The 16,949-nt window shown below is 43.1% G+C and overlaps 1 protein-coding gene across 1 annotated transcript; it reads right to left on the bottom strand.

Annotated features, from left to right (window-relative positions):
- Positions 1–7,477: 7,477 nt before the first annotated feature.
- LOC123079403 (pentatricopeptide repeat-containing protein At3g13160, mitochondrial) lies at positions 7,478–9,297 on the bottom strand. The gene has a single exon (XM_044502173.1). The coding sequence runs from the start codon at positions 9,232–9,234 to the stop codon at positions 7,816–7,818; it is 1,419 nt and encodes a 472-aa protein (XP_044358108.1). The 5' UTR covers positions 9,235–9,297; the 3' UTR covers positions 7,478–7,815.
- Between the last annotated feature and the right edge of the window lie 7,652 nt (positions 9,298–16,949).

Here is a 16,949-nt window from a genome sequence, read left to right as displayed (position 1 = left end):
GTATCATCAATAATTTGATCAATATGGGGGAGAGCAAATGGATCAGCCAGACAAGCTTTGTTTAAGTCTGTGTAGTCCACAAACATACGCCAAGTGCCATTCTTCTTAAGTACCAGCATCGGGTTAGCTAACCACTCAGGATGAAAAACTTCGATAATGAACCCAGCCGTCAAGAGCCGGGCCACTTCTTCACCAATGGTCTTACGCCTCTCTTCATTAAAATGACGAAGAAATTGCTTGACCGGCTTAAACTTTGGATCAATATTAAGAGTGTGCTCAGCGAGTTCCCTCGGTACACCTGGCATATCAGAAGGTTTCCATGCAAAGATGTCCCGATTCTCATGGCTGAACTCGATGAGTGTGCTTTCCTATTTTGGATCCAGATTAGCACTGATGCTGAACTGCTTGGATGAATCGCCAGGAACGAAATCAACTAGCTTAGTGTCATCTGCCGACTTAAACTTCAACAAGGGATCATGCTCCGTGGTTGGCTTCTTCAAAGATGTCATATCTGTCGGGTCAACATTGTCCTTGTAGAACTTCAACCCCTCTGTTGCGCAAACAAACTCAGCATAAGCAGCGTCACCTTCTTCACACTCCAAAGCTATTTGCCGGCTTCCATGCACTGTGATGGTCCCCTTGTAACCCGGCATCTTGAGTTGCAGATAAACATAACAAGGCCGGGCCATGAACTTGGCATAAGCCGGCCGTCCAAACAGAGCGTGATACGGGCTTTGAATCTTGACCACTTCAAAGGTTAACGTCTCGGCCCTGGAATCATATTCATCCCCAAAGGCTACTTCCAAAGCGATCTTGCCTACAGGATACGCCGACTTACCAGGCACCACTCCATGGAAAACAGTATTAGACGGCTTAAGATTTTTGTCAGTCAACCCCATACAACAGAAAGTATCATAGTAAAGGATATTAATGCTGCTACCTCCATCCATGAGTACCTTAGTGAACTTGTACCCTCCAACCTGAGGTGCCACCACCAAAGCCAAGTGACCTGGATTATCAACCCGGGGCGGATGATCCTCTCGACTCCACACAATGGGCTGGTCAGACCATCGCAAGTAACGTGGAATCGCCGGCTCAACGGCGTTCATAGCTTTTATGGAGTTTTTGATCCCGCTTGCATAGACTCGTGGTGAAGACGTGGTACTGCCCACTATTCAACTGCTTCGGGTTATTCTTATAACCAGACGACTGCTGCTGCTGATTCCCCTGACTAGACTGTTGATGAAAACCACCTTGATTGCCTTGGAAACCAGAATTAGAACCGCCGCCTCCGTAACCCGGACCATGAAAACCGGAACATGAGCCGCCGCCCGGCCCATGATTATTCTGGAAAAGGTCGGAATTTTTGTACTCTTTCATAATGAAGCAATCCTTCCAGAGGTGAGTGGACGGCCTTTCCTGTGTACCATGCTTCGGGCAGGGCTGATTCAACATTTGCTCAAGATTGAAACTTGACCCTCCAAACCGGGGAGGTGGCTTTCCCTTACGACGCTGACCATTATTCTGCATGTTGGTATTAGCCACAAAATCCAAACTATTATCAGTCTTGCGCTTACCATTGCCCCCCCCCCGACTCGCCGGGTTATGATGCTGCCCCTTGGTGTTGCCACTCTTCTTTCCCTTTCCCGGCCTTTCGTCATCAGACTCGGGGTCCTTGGTACCATCAGAGTCGGCATACTTAACCAGAGCCGCCATCAGCTCCCCCATGTCACAGTAGTGGCGCTTGAGCCGCCCTAGCTTCTGTTTAAGGGGCATAAAACGACAGTTCTTCTCCAACATTAAAACTGCTGAGCCAGCATTGATGCGGTCCGATGAGTGCAGGATAGTTGAGACCCGACGCACCCAATGGGTTGTTGACTCGCCCTCTTCTTGGACACATGCGTCCAAATCCACAATTGACATAGGCTGCTTGCACGTATCTTTAAAATTCTGAATAAACCGGGCTTTTAACTTGGCCCATGACCCAATGGAATTGGCAGGCAGCCCTTTCAACCAAGTACGGGCCTTCCCGTCCAACATCATGGTGAAATACTTAGCACACGCAACATCGCTAACATCCAGCAGTTCCATGGCCATCTCATAACTCTCGACCCATGCTTCAGGGGGTAAGTCAGCTGTATAGTTAGGCACCTTGCGAGGACCCTTGAAATCCTTGGGCAAACACTCATTACGCAGAGCCGGCACTAAACATGGTACACCCAAAGTTCTGAAGGTCACGCCTGTCTCCACCGAAGTTGTCGGATGAACCAGAGAATGTTGACGAGCCGCGTACTGAGCCGCCAGCTCGGCCTCCCGACGCGCTCTACCCTGATCCACCACATTCTGAGCATTAGCTCCACCGCGCGCTGGGTCATGTCCACGGGGCGGGTTGCGGTATCGTCCATTGCTTGACACAGCCGGCTCATCAATATGCCTGTTATAACTTTTGCTTGGACGTGGCGTGGAGTGGATACGGTCCCGACTGTATGAATAAGCCGCCTGCTGAGCCACAGCCGTCTGGAGCAGTTCTCCGGCTCGTTGTATTTTCATTGATGCCAGCGATTCGCCTTCAACTGGTAGAGCAGCCAGCTGTGTTGCCGCAGCGATCATGTTATCCAAAGGGTTAGAATAATGACCCGGCGGTGTCGGCACATACTGAGGGGGAGCAGTATTCAGACGGGGCGGCTCCGTCGTGCGCGGCTGAGCCGGCGCTCCAGCCCCAGGTGCTTCAACCCGGTTTATCTCCGGCTGGTTACTGGTCCCTACTCCAGGCGTGTTAAAGAGGTTTCTCGCCTCGTAAACTGGAGGTAAAGGAGTCTGATGCCTCCTTCTCATGACTTAAGTGTTTTGATCCATCGTGAGCCGGAAAGACTTTGATTGAATCCGTTGGGCCTGAGCATCCAAAGCAGCCCGCTCCGTGGCCATCCTGATGTTCTCTGCGTTCAGCTCCTCCTTGGCCTGTGCTATCTCGTCACGTACCTTTGCAACCTCCGCGTTATGCTGAACTTGATTTGTCGGGTTAACCTCCGTCGTTAACAATGTTGTCACATTGTCCAGTAAGTCAGTTAAGACCTGAGCCGGCCGGCGCACAGGGCCTCCTGCCCCGGCAGCCGTTGCCGTTGCTGACCCGGAGATTAGTGCTGCCGCAGTCGAAGAGTTCTGCACTGGCTGTGTACCGGCCATGAAAATCGCGACCCTATTTGACGGCTCATAAGGGTCCGAAATACTGTCGCCATTGGAATAGCCCCCAAGCTGGCCATCTTGCAGTTGGTACAGCGACTCAGTTTCACCAGTGGACGACTCACCATCAGAGTAGACGACCGTCTCACCACCAGCCGCAGATCTATCCTCAGATTTCGCCCCATGGATGAATCTCACGAAGGCACGCTTCACGGCGGGCTGAACTCGGGCGGGTCGCGCATGCTGAGTCGTCTTGATGATGTCGGTGCAGATGTCCGGCTCAGGGCCCGGTTCGCCGATCTTGCCGATGAAGACGTGGATTCCGCCGAAGGGGACCCGGTACCCGTACTCAATTGAGCCGGCCTCGGGGCCCCAGCCTGCATCGTCGATGTAGAGCTTGCCGCGACGACTCTTGGTCATCCGGCCCACAGCGTATCCCTTGATCCCTTCGAAGCTGCCCTTTAAGAACTCAAAACCACCGTGCGCTGGCCCCACGGTGGGCGCCAACTGTCATGGAATTGTCACGACAGATGTCCTAGTGTGAGGACTTAGTCGTGGAGCCATCGCAACTAGGTTAGCTTAAAGGGGTTAAACGGGACAAAGGACACAGAGAGTTTATACTGGTTCGGCCCCATGAGGTGAAGGTAAAGGCCTAATCCAGTTTGAGGTGGTATTGCTTATGTCTCGATCACCAGGGAGCGAATACGCTTGACCTAGCTTTCGATCTCTTATTTCTTGCTCTAAACCGCCGCCGGGTCGTCCCTTTATATACACAGGGTGACGCCCAGCGGCTCACTGAGTCCCGACCGGCTCATAAACAACGTGTCCGGCTCGGTGACTAATTACCCTTGCCTTACAACACAAGTCATACATATATGGCGGTTTACACATATGGGCCTTAAGTCGCCTCTTGGGCTTCGGGCCCTTAGTAAGTCTGCTTCATGAACCGCCATCTTCAACATCTTCATGGGCTTTGTCTTGATGAACCGCCATTGGTATAACCCGGCCCCTCCTGGGCGGGTCATGCCCAATAGTTATATCCCCAACACTACCCAAGATGGGTTCATTGCCGAGTTGCGCCCCGCCGACTGCTTCACACCTACACCGCAGGGATTTGCGACTCGCTGCTTATTTGTCGGCGGCGCAGCCGCGACAATGACTGGCCAGGGTGGGGCGGAATCGTGGCGGCGGCGACATGGAGGCGGAGGCGGGATTAGGGACGGTGGTCGCGTCGGCGAAGGCCGCGATGGGGTCGACGGCTGCGGCGGAGGAGGCGGCGGGGTCGTCGGAGGAGGCCAAGGCCCAGGCGGCGGGCGGAGGGAAGAAAAATGAAAGCATTGGGCAGTTGGCGCGCGGACACCAGTTTTACATCTCCTGGAGGTGGAGATGCAAATTTACATCTTCAGGTGTTGTATTTTACATCTCTTGGAGATGGAAATGTAAATTTTTTTTTGCACCTACATCATCTGTTGGAGGTGAGTTTGGACCTCAAAGATGTATAAGTTAGTTATTTTTGCATCTACATCATCTATTGAAGATTCTCTAAGCGGCGGTGGCATTTCTAACCCAGTGGATGTAGCTGCTAGGATCACGGAAAGTGGTGGCGATACATGATTGGCTTCAATTTGCTGGTGGTTCTCGCGTACCCAGTTTGGATCTCCGATGTGAAAACTTTAGGCATAAGCTGTGTTGATTTACCTACAATGGTGATGTTTTTGCGTCGTTACCTTCCTGAAGGCACTACTCGAAGCCAAAACCGAATCTACCCTTTGGTGGTTGGATTCGATGACGGTGGCTCTTGAGTCATTCCCTTCATGAAGGCGCTGATGTTGAAGAACCTTTCTTAGTGTCCTTATGGTGACAAAAGATGGTTGGTGCAGCCATTGATGTAATTTGTCGACCGTTGTTTTGATTACTTCAAGATTTTTTTCTTTTCTTTCTCCTTGCTTAGGGCATCTCCAACAGTTTGTATGTTGGCTTGTTGGTAAAATATGACATGTCATCAACCAACACCTTCACATATAACAACTCCAATATGTTATATCTAGTTTGCCCAATAGGATGTGAGATACTCCCTCCGTCCCATAATATAAGAGCGTTTTTTACACTAGTGTAGTGTCAAAAACGCTCTTATATTATGAGACGGAGGGAGTAATAAATAAGGTGCTCTCTCATTCTACATTGAAGCTTGTGCAAGGATGTTGGTTCATGCACATACAACCTTCCCCTCTTTCCTCATTTATTGTATGACACATCATCAAAAATTATAGATGGCAAAATCTACCAACAACTATCTTAACACCATTAGAGATGCCCTTAGGCATAACCTCGGCCGTTCATGACTTTGTTATTTGACAGCCTGTTTATATGCGTGTTGGTGTTGGCTATATGCATTCTAACTATGCAGGGTCTGGTGTGCGCTTGTTGTACTTGTATCCCCTTAATGCTTCATTTCGAGTCAATAAAATCCACCATATACCAGAAGAAAACCCAAAACAACAGTGGAGCCGTTCAGTCCAGACCCTATTCTTTCCTAACATTAGTAGCTACAATTGACAACCAATGAACATAAGTACTCTTTTTTTACTGCGAATAAAAGTACTCTATAAGCAAGAGAAGCGACCAAATCTGTGTACATTTAAAATGTCATAGGAGTAATAATATGCAAATGTCATAGGAGTAATAATATGCAAAAGAAGCCTATTCTCATGCAGTCATGTGGTTCCTACATCGAAATCGAATAGCTAGTAAGCTAAAAGGATACATGACCCGAGTGTTCCTGCGGGCAGATATAGCAAAGATAGCAGAACATCATCAGAACATCATCACCGCACAACCAACAGAGGAAAAATGGGCTCTTTTTGAGTTGGAGATTGTAACAGGTTATGTTCTGGCGTTGTTCAGTATTTTGGGGGTCTTACAGTACCTTCCTGATTGTTTTGAACCATAGGGACGATCCAAAAGCAATGTGTGGTCAGTTTCACCAATGAAATTGGGAGCGCCAAATTCCCAAAATATAGTGCAATTTATATATGACAGAAATCTGAAATGATCAGCTACCAAAGATAAGAAACTGTAAGAACACAAGCTTTGCGCATTGTAGATCAGGAAACTTACCTATGAATGGCCTTCAGGACAAAGTGTTTCTCATAGCTTCAGTAAGAAGCAAGCTTTGTACATCAACATCAGGAAACTGTCCTGCGGAAGGCCTGAATAACAAGGTGGCTGATATGTCCTCATAGTTCGCGACGATCTTCCGCGCTTGACAAAGCCATATGACAAAAAGGAAAAGGGAAATAGGCTGTACTCCAGAGTATCAGGGGACAAATACATACCTTATTAGGGATTAGAGGATTCGTGGAAATACTTCCATTGCTCGTATAGAAAGAGAAGTGTCACTGCAAAATAGTTGTCTAATAAACGATGATCATCCACCCGAACAGTACACAGAAAGTAACAATCTGCTGCCAGATATGCTAAGTTTGACATGAACAAATGGAAAGCACAGCACTGAGCACTGGTCGGTCGATAAGGTGCAGCATCAACCTGTCAACCCACCAAGGCTCGAACCTGGGGTGGCTCACTACCTCTAACTAAAAGAAATGCACAAAGAGTAACATTGCAGGAGTTGTACAGGTAATACTCCATACATGATTCTAGTCCTGACATTTGACAACACTATCGGTACTTTAATAAAACCACAAAACAATTGTTTATTTGATTACATGCTTAATTTTTTCATAGTTTGAACTCTCGGAAGAATTTTGAGGATAGTCTCAAAGCCTAGCAGTTTCATACTGAAGTCAATTTCATCACAAAAACACAGCCTTTATTCAAATGAGTAAATATGGTAAATGCTAAAGTGCATTCTGTGTATATTCTCGTAATTAAAGGAAGTCGGCTTCTACCATCTTCTTAGAAAGCAAGAATCCGAATTGTGAGAAATCAGTAGTTCACCTACTATGCTAATTCATACAGTTCTTCCTTGTTTGGTTTACGACTCTACTAGCTCACTATATGATCAGATATGAAGATAAGTTAAAAAAAGGTGAAAAACAAAGCTCACTACAGCAAATGAAAATAGTACAACTATTGACCCCTAGTTTGGCAAACTAGTAACCTGACAAACTACTATCGAAGCTAATCATTGATCAAAGGCCTTTTAACTTCATGTATGTCATAACATTTGTGTTATCCATGCTTCGAAGAGAAATACTATAATAAAAAATAAGAATCAACAAAGTGGGAGGTATGTGTGTTTATCTTCATCACAGAGCTAACAGTTGAATCATCAATGTCTAGAAAATAGAAGTATCCATAAAGTACACAACTCTTGGAGGATGTTTCCAAAAACAAATATTACATTCATACAAGGAATTTGATGCAACAAGAAAAATCAGCACAAGCAAGACATTGCAGATAAGAATAAAGACTTCCTGTGGATCTCTTCTAAAATGGATAAAAATATTTTCAACAAGTATTACATCACAGGGCAAGCTAAACCAATACCTTATTGAACTAGTTAAACCACTACTTTAACTTGCACTTCTTGTTCTATCATGCAAACAGAGAAACTGAGTAAAACAAGTCATGGTGAAATTTGGCATGCATCAGTCAAAGCCTGACCTATGAATTTTACTTTTCAGTCTCGTCTTCCACTTCACACTCCTTTTCTTCTGATATTGCTTCTTCCTCATCAGTTTCAGCTCTTAATTCACTGCCTTTTGCACTACCTGGCATCCTCAAACCCTTTCGTGAGTAGTAGTACTTCTTCCGCCCGATATCAACAAGCTTGGCAGCCTCCTCCACCCTCGATGCATCTACCAATGCATTCACTACATCCTGCAGCACACCACACTCCACTCTACTGCTCCTTTTACTACTAAACATTTCATAGCAGTACCTCAGTGCACAATCCAGGTCTCCAGCCTGCACAAGGTGTGGCACGAGAGTCTCATATGTTCCCTTATTTGCGGCACAGTGATTTTTTCCCAAATCATCATACAGCTTCTTGGCCTCCTGTAACCTCCCTGCTTTCAAATATCCTCGAATCAACTCATTGTAGGATACTGTATCGGGTTTTGGCCCGTCCTTCTCCAACCTCTCAAGCACGGCAGCTGCATCATCAGTCCTCCCTTCTGCAACCAAACCCCGCAGCTTGGCATTGTAGCACTTTGCATCTGGCTCCAAATTCCTCTCCTTCATCATCTCCCATACTGTCTCTGCTTCATCCGTGGGGCCATTGTTGCAAAACCCATTCAACAGCGTGTTGAAAGTAATAATGTCAGGTGAAATACCATGCTTCTCCATGAGAAGGACGGCCTCAAGAGCAGCTGAGAGGTCAGACTTCTGGCACAATGCGCGGATGAGTATGTTGTAAGAGTATACGCTGGGAACAATCGAGGGGTGGGTGGCTGGGATCTCCCGGAATGCAGCAGTGAGCCCGTCCAAATCCCCGGCTTCTGCATACGCTGCAAGAAGGGCGTTGAATGTCATGGTGGATTTATGCTGCGTGGGAAGTTCATGGAAGGTTGCGGCAGCGTGGGATGGCATGGAGGCACGGCCGTAGAGGCGGATGAGGCGCGTGGCGAACCCCTCGTTTGAGGTCTCGAGGAAGGGCTTCTGCGCTTCGATGATGGCCTTGATGCCGTCTTGGCGGCCAAAGGAAGTGAGGCGGCTTACCGCTACCTCGTACACGCGGTGCCGCTCGCGGAAGCGCGACGACACGGTTGACGCTTGGACGAACTCGGAGACCAGCTTATCAGGGTTGCGCTGCCGGATGAGGGCAATGAGGATATCGTCAAGGGGCTTCGGGAGCTTGCGGTCCGCGTCGGACTCAGCTTTGGCGGCGGGCTGTGCGCCGAGGGGCTTCAGGAGCTTCTGGCCCGCGATGGAGTCAGCATCGGCGGCGGGCGGTTTCGGCGTCGGCGTCGGCGCCGGCGCGCTCTTGGTCTTGGGATTGCGCTTGGGTAGTTTTGCCGTTGGCGAGGAGGAGGAGAAGATGCGGGAGAGGCTGTTCGCCCGGGTGGCGGCGGCGGCGGCGGCGGAGGCCATGGGAAGGCGGCGGATGGGGGCGGTTTGGGGCGAGAGGAGCGGAATGGGCGAACGAGGGTTTTCCCTGCTCTATGCACTTCTTCTTAGTTAGGTCGTCAAAATGTTAGCCCATCTGACCGTCTCCCAAGTACCAGCCCAGCCCAGCCACAAAGAAAGTGATCAACATTTTTTAAATGTTAGAAAGTGATCAACATTTTTTGTATACACATTCAACATTGTCCGAACGCTTATTAAATATTTTTAAATACTTGTTCAACATTTTTCAAATACATGTTCTACATTTTTCAAATACTTTTTCAGCATTTTATAATAGTTATTCAACATTTTCAGATACTTGTTCTATATTTTTAATACTTATTCAACATTTTGAAATACTTGTTCAACTTTTTTTTAATAATCTTTCAACAATTTTTAATACTTATTCAAAAAAATTCAAATACTTATTCAACATTTTTAATACTTGTTTAACATTTATCAAATTCTTATTCAAGATTTTATAATACTTTTTCGACAATTTTCAAATACTTTTTAAACATTTTACAAATATGTTTGATGAGTGTTTTTTGTATATATATGTAGAATATTTTAAAGTATAAAAATTACAAAAATAAAGCAAAAAACGAGAACAGAACATAGAAAAAAGACACAGGCTGTAACCTCCTGCACGGCTGGGCCGGCCCATGTGGGTTCCCCCAGGACGCGAGGCTTCCCCTGTGCTCGCTTAAAGCGAGAAATATGGGGGGACCGCCTATAGGGACGCCGCCTGTTTTTTTTTCTTTTTGCGGATGTTTCCTTTTTCATTTTTTTCCTTTTCTTTTTTTCTTTTTTTCAATAATTCGGAATATGAAAAGGTCCTAAATTTCAGAAAAGTTGCTAATTTTGAATAAAACAATCATGATTTCCAAAAAGATGCTCGGTAATTCAAAAATTGTTCATGAATTTGGCAAAAAATGTTCACAAATTTAAAAAATGTTCATGAATTAAAAACAATGTTCATGATTTCAAAAAGATGTTCGTCAAATTGAAAAATGTTCACAAAATAAGTAAATCATGATTACAGAAAAATGCTTTGGAATTCAAAAACTGTTCACGAATTTGTAAAAAAATGTTCACAAACTTTAAAAATATTCGTAATTTAAAAAATTCAAAGAAATGTTCGCTAATTCGAAAAATGTTCATGATTCGAAAAAATGTTCACGAATTTGGAGAAATATTCACGACACAAAAAATGTTCGCTAATTCTAAAAACGTTCACGAATTTGAAAAAAATGTTCATGATTTTTAAAAAGTAGTCTTTAATTTTAAAATGTTCATTATTTCAGAAAATAGTTCATGATTTGAAAAACATGTTCATGACTTAAGAGAATGTTCACAAATTTCTAAAAAAATTGTTCATGATTTCAAAATAAATGTTCATGACTTTTTAAAAAATGTTCACAATTTCAAAAAAAGAGTTCATGATTTAAGACTAACGATTTAGTAAAAATGAAACCACGATTTTGGAAAAAAAATGTTTATCATTCTAAAAAATACGCTTTTAGAAAACAAATCATGAATTAATAAATTTTCGGAAATTGAAAAACAAGAATGAAAATGAAAACATAAAAGTAAAGAAACAATGAAAAGAAAACAGAAAAGGGAAAGAAAAAAGGAAAAAATATAAAAAACCCGAAAAAAACATAAAAACCCGGTTCAGCGAAGGTTCTAGAACCTTCCCAAAACTGGTTGGGGTTAAACCCCGAAATGGGCCAGCCCATAGAAACAGCAGCGGGCGAGGGGGGGTACGCGCCACGGCGCTCGCGGGCGCGGTACGTGCCGTATAGGATCTCCGGAAATAGGGTGCCCCCATATAGGTTCCCCCAGGTACAATTGGGCCGGCGCATCTCCCACTGTTCGCATAGCTTAGCATTTTCGGTTTTGCGGAAAGAAGCATTCCAGCCGTTTTTTCGAGGTATGGGAACCGTATAGAAGGTTTCTTGTATGGCCTTTTACTTTTCTTTTTCTATTTCTTTTTATTTCATTTTTCATTTTTGTTTTCCTGCTTTACTTTTTTAAAGGCTTTATTGTTGTTGTTGTTGTTCTTCTTCTTCTTCTTCTTCTTCTTTCTCTTTTTTCCTTCCTTGCTTTTGTTTTTTTCTTTTCCAAAAAATGTTGGCATTTAAAATCAATTGTTCAGAAATTCATAAAAAGTTGGAAATTCAGAAAATGTTTGCATTTTAACACAATTTGTTCATAATATCCAAACAATGTTACTAAATTTTAGAAAATGTTCTCATTTCTCAAATTTGTTAACAGATAAAAAAATGTTTCTAAATTTCAAAAAGTATTTCCAATTTTAAAAAAACACAAATTCAAAAAATATTTTGGAATTTTAAAATGTGTTCCAGTTTTTCAAGAATTGTTTATGTTTCCTAAAAAAATGTTATCATGTTTCAAAATATTCATAGACTCAAAAGATTTTAGTGTATGAAAAAATGTTCTTTCATTAAAAAAATCATGTTTTCTTCAAGTTATGAAAAAAATCATTGTTTCAAAATTTGTTGGTGTTTTCAAAAATTGTTGGGTATGTTAATTTTTGTTCACATTTTCCATAATTTGTTTAGAACTTCAAAATGTGTTCTAATTTTTCAAAGATTGTTAGTGTTTTCAATAAATATGTTCTCATATTTCAAAATTTGTTCATAGATCAAACGATGTCCAAATATTAAAACAATGTTTGCGTATTAAAAAATCATGGATTTCAAAATATGTTCATGTTTTCTTCTTTTGTTTTGAGTTTTGAAAATTGTTTCTGTTTTCAATAATTGCTCATATATTCAAAAAATGTTCAGGAATTCAGAATTTGTTCAAGTTTTCAAAAAATATGCGGAGTAAAAACTGTTTAGAATTCCAAAAAGGTTTTCATTTTCGCAACAATGTTTTCCTAATTTTTCCAGAAACGTTCAAAAATTTGTAAAGATTGTTTTAAATGTGCCGCTTCAGAAAGATTTAAAAAGAAAATTGCGCTTTCGCTCCAGTGGCTAGTGGCACACGTTCAACAATAAAAATTCACGAGTTCGATCAGACAGCGCCTCGCTTGTTTCTTTTATTTTTGGGCAGTGCTAGGCGTTGGCGCGCCGGCCCATTTTTTCAGCCGGTCGGCCCGGGGCCGTCTGATCTGCCCGCGTACAACAGTCGGATCTATCCCCCGTCCTCCCCCATCGTCAACCTCCCGCACGGGAAAAAGGAGAGGAAAAAGAGAGCGCCGCCCCCGCACGTGCCGACCGCCTCGCCTCGCCTCCTCGTCTTCCCTTGCAGCACCGTCGCGAGCACCGCCGCATAGTCGGCTTCCCGCTTCTCGCCTGTCGCCGCGCGGTTGTCCCGCCTCTCCTCTGTCGGCCCCGTCGTATTGTGGTGCAGCGCCTCCAACCTCGCCGCACCAGGCGGCCGCCGGCATTGCAGCAAAAGGCCGCTGATGGTTTGCAGCCCCCTCTGTTGCAACTCTTGTCGCCAACGGTGGCAGGCCCCCTCACCAACGGTTTTCGGCATGGTCGCCGTTGCAAAACTGAAAGACGGTGGTGGCAAAAAATTAGGCTACTTCAAACAAAATTAAATGACGATGGTAGGAAAAATTGGCCTGGTTCCAGCAAAGAAAAGGTGGTATAAAAAATGTTCCTCGTTCCTGCAAAAATAGAGAGGAGAAAAACGTACTACATGCGCGCGCTCACCATGGTCACCATTGAGGGAGGAAAAGCTGGTTCCAGCAAACCATGATAATGGTTCTAGCAAATCACCACGCTGGTTGCAGCATTTCATCGATCTTGCGATGGGTGCTTCCAGCAAACGCGGTGTCCGGTTCCAACAAAATGCGATGCTGATTCCAACAACTCGTGACACCAGTTGCAACATTGTCGTGGCGTCCCCATCATGCCTTCGCCCCAATGTAGCACTTGGTTTGCAGCACACCGTGAAGGCGGCTCCAGCATCTCTAGTGACAGATGCAAGACCGCGCCAGGTCGGTTCCAACACCACCGTCGGTCAGGTCTAGCGAAAAATGATGCTAGTTGCACCACCATTCCAGGTCGGTTCCAACACCATCGCCGACCGGTTCTGGCAAAACCTGCTGCTGGTTGCAACACCTGATCGGCTTTGAAGCTTGCAGCATGGCAGGAGGCTTCTCGCGCATGAGCACGTCGTTGCCGGTGAGAGCTTGTTAGTGGTTCCGCCACCACCCAGGCTGGAGGTCATGGAGGCCGCCCCCACCCCCATCCACTGCATCACGCAGCGCATACTTCCCCCGCCCGTTTGCCTCACCACTGGCGGTCAGCGCCGACGCTCACCGCCAATGCACGCAACAAAAAAAGCTTGTGGAGGAGCAGAGCCCGTCGCGAATGGAGGTAGAAAGAAAGGGGAAAAAAGAGAGGCGAGGAAAAGGATAAGGGAGAAAGGGGAGAGGCCACACGGGATCCACCACGTACTCGTGTGCGTCCGGGGAAGGGAAACATGGCAAGCGAGTCGGGCGAAAGTTCGGCCGGCTAACCGGTTACAAGCGTTTACCTTTATTTTTTACGTCATGCCCTCCTTCGTTTCCTGTTGGACACAAAGAGCATGCGAGAGCTATTTCTCGCTTTAAGCAAGACGATAGCTTGCTCTCGTTGAAGAAATTGTGTTCTCGCGTACGAATTGAACCGGCCCATTTACTTTTCCTCCCTAAGAAAACAACAAAGAAAAAGGAGGAGAACTCATGGATCAAACCGAGGCCTCCGGGATGATGCGCATCACTCCTGGCCACTAGGCTAGCGTGGGGTTCTTGCTTAGGCAACTGGGCACAATCATACTTGAGGCGAAAAGATCTGTTTTTCACTACATTTTTTGGGTTCTGTTTTTCTATTTTTCCCCTATTTGTCAAATTTTATTGGGTTTTCCTTTCCTTTTCTTTTCTTTTCATTATTTTTTGTTGTCTTTCTTTGATTTTCTTCATATCTTTCTCGGTTTTCACTGTGTTTTTCCTTTTCCTTTTCTTTTTCTTTGTATTTCTTTTGTTTGTTTCTTTCATTCTTGTTTTTATCGGTTTTATTCTAATACCAGATTAACATTTTATATTACATGATCAACATTTTTCTATACACATTCAACATTCTTTTGAAATTCTTGATTAACATTTTTTCAAATACAAGTTTACCATTTTTTAATACATGATCAACATTTTTTCTATACACATTTAACAGTTTTGAAATGCTTGATTAACATTTTTCAAATACTCGTTCAACATTTTTCTCCATTTCTTTATTAATATTTTATATACATGATGAACTTTTTTCACCATTTTTTAATACATGCTCAACAATTTTTATATTCACATTTAACATGTTTCAAATGCTTGATTAAGATTTTTCAAATACTTGTTCACCATTTTTTCAAATGGTTGATTAACATTTTAATATACATGATAAAAAATTCATCATTTTCATGGTCCACACTTTTCTATACACATTTTTAACATTTTGCAAATCCTTCATTACAAATTTGCAAATACTTGTTCAACATTTTTCCAGATGCTTGCTTAACATTTTTACATACTCCCTCCTTCCCATATTCTAAGGCGTATTAATAGCTAGCACGAAAATTAGCGCAGTTTAATTACTTGAACCATTGTACATGCCGCTGAGACCCAGCCAGAGATTTGGTTTTATTAATAGAAAAATAGCCACTATGAGTGACTGTGGTAACTGAATGAGAGAGAAAAAGGCATCCGCACCTTAGATTTTGGGACTGCATGCAAAAAACTTACACGCCCAAGGTTTTGGGAAGGAGGGCGTACATGGTAACAAATTTCATCATTTTTTAATACATGTTCAACATTTTTTATATACGCACTTAACATTTTAAAATAGTTGATTAACATTTTTCAAATACTTCTTCAACATTTTCTTGAAATGATTCATTAACATTGTTTATAAACATGACAACAAAATCATCATTTTTCAATACACGGTCAACTTTTTTCTATACACATTTGACATTTTTAAAATGCTTGATTAACATTTTTCAAATACTTGTTTGAATGTTTTTCAAGTGCTTGATTACATGACCAATTTTATAATACATTTTTTATATACATGATAAACATTTTCTCTATACACATTTAACATCTTTTAAATGTTTCATCAACACTTTTCAAATGTTTTTATAGATTTTTTTGAACATATATTTAGAATATTTTAAAGTATAAACAAAAGTAAAAAAACTAAAGAAAAAAAACAAATACAGAAAACGTAAAAACCAGGAAGAAAAGGCAGTAGCTTCCTGCACGGCTGATCCGGCCCATATAGTGGCCCCCCCGACGCGAGGCTTGCCCTCTATCTCGCGTACAGCAAGACATAGGGGTGCCATAAAGAGCGTCCAATAGGTGCATTTGAAAAATATTAAATATGTACAGAAATATCTTGACTGTGTATTAAAAAATAGTTATTCTTGCATATGAAAATATTTTCATCAAGCATTTGAAAAATGTTAAATGTGTATATAAAAATATCCACTATGTATTAAAAATATTAATGTTGTATTTGAAAAATGTTAATCAAAGATTAGAAAGTAATAAAAATATGTATAGAAACAATGTTGACCATGTATTAGAAAATGTTAATCTTGTATCTCAAAATGTTCAAGTATTTGAAAAATGTGTACAAAAAATGTTGACCATCTATTAAAATACCGAGAAAGAAACAATGAAAAATAAGAAAGCCAAGAGAGAAACAAAAGAAAAACGAAGAAAGAAAACCAAAAAGGAAAGAAAAGCAAAAAAACATGAAAACCCAGAAAAACAAAGAAATACGACAAAAGAAAGAAAAGAAATCAGTGAAAACAATGAAAGAAACAAAAAACCGGTGAAAAAACATAAAAGACATAAGACTAAAAACCGTTGAAGAAATAGAGAAAACCGAAAGAATAAAGTAATAGAAAACAAAAACAGGAAAAAAACGAAAAAGGGTGAAGAAACAAGTCCGTTTAGGGATCCCGTCACTTTATTAATTTGAAGCAAAATTCACATGGATACAAATGGGGCAGGCGGATGTAGAAGCCACAAGTGGCGACCCTAAGGAAGGAAAACAATTTTTTTACAAGATTGTGTGCGTCCTGGTTCGAAGATCGGCCTTCGAACATAAAATTACAGCTAACAAAACTTGCTCTCTTTATATCTATCTCCTTCACAATTGTGATATGCGGGCCTCCTAATCCTTTTTTGATGTCGTCCACAATCGGTTCGCAACCACGCGCAATCACCAGATGACTCAAAGACAAATCAACAACTAGTGCCAAGGCCTCACGACATGCTATGGCTTCAAGACCTGTTGGATTATTCACTCCGAGTAGAACGATCGCTGAAGATCCGAGGTAATTACCTTGTTCATCTCTGCACACTGCCGCAGCTGCACCCACGCAACCATCGTGAGACAGTCCATCAGCTACATAAATCTTTGCGTGGCCGTTCGGAGGAGGCTTCCAAGCATTTGACGTGTTGATTGCATGAGCGCATCTCCTCGGCATGGTAGCATTACGAGTGATCTTTTCGATTGGAAACATAGAGCCAAAAAAACAGATGGAAAACGGGTGGTCCAGTAATGTAACGTGGAGCGAACACTGGCTGATATTAGCCTTTGTGGCGCTGTACTAGATGGTTTGCTGCGAGCTGTATGACTAGATATATCTTTTTCGTTCGACTTTCTGCAATCACG

The sequence above is a fragment of the Triticum aestivum genome, chromosome 3D (genome assembly GCF_018294505.1).
Source record: "Triticum aestivum cultivar Chinese Spring chromosome 3D, IWGSC CS RefSeq v2.1, whole genome shotgun sequence".
In the NCBI taxonomy this organism is placed as follows: Eukaryota; Viridiplantae; Streptophyta; class Magnoliopsida; order Poales; family Poaceae; genus Triticum; species Triticum aestivum.
Note: the sequence above shows the minus strand (reverse complement) of the source record. Positions and strands in the feature narration are given on the sequence as shown.

Bases quoted from the DNA above. Each gene is read 5' to 3' on its own strand.
- LOC123079403 (XM_044502173.1), bottom strand. From the start codon at position 9,234: ATGGCCTCCGCCGCCGCCGCCGCCGCCACCCGGGCGAACAGCCTCTCC.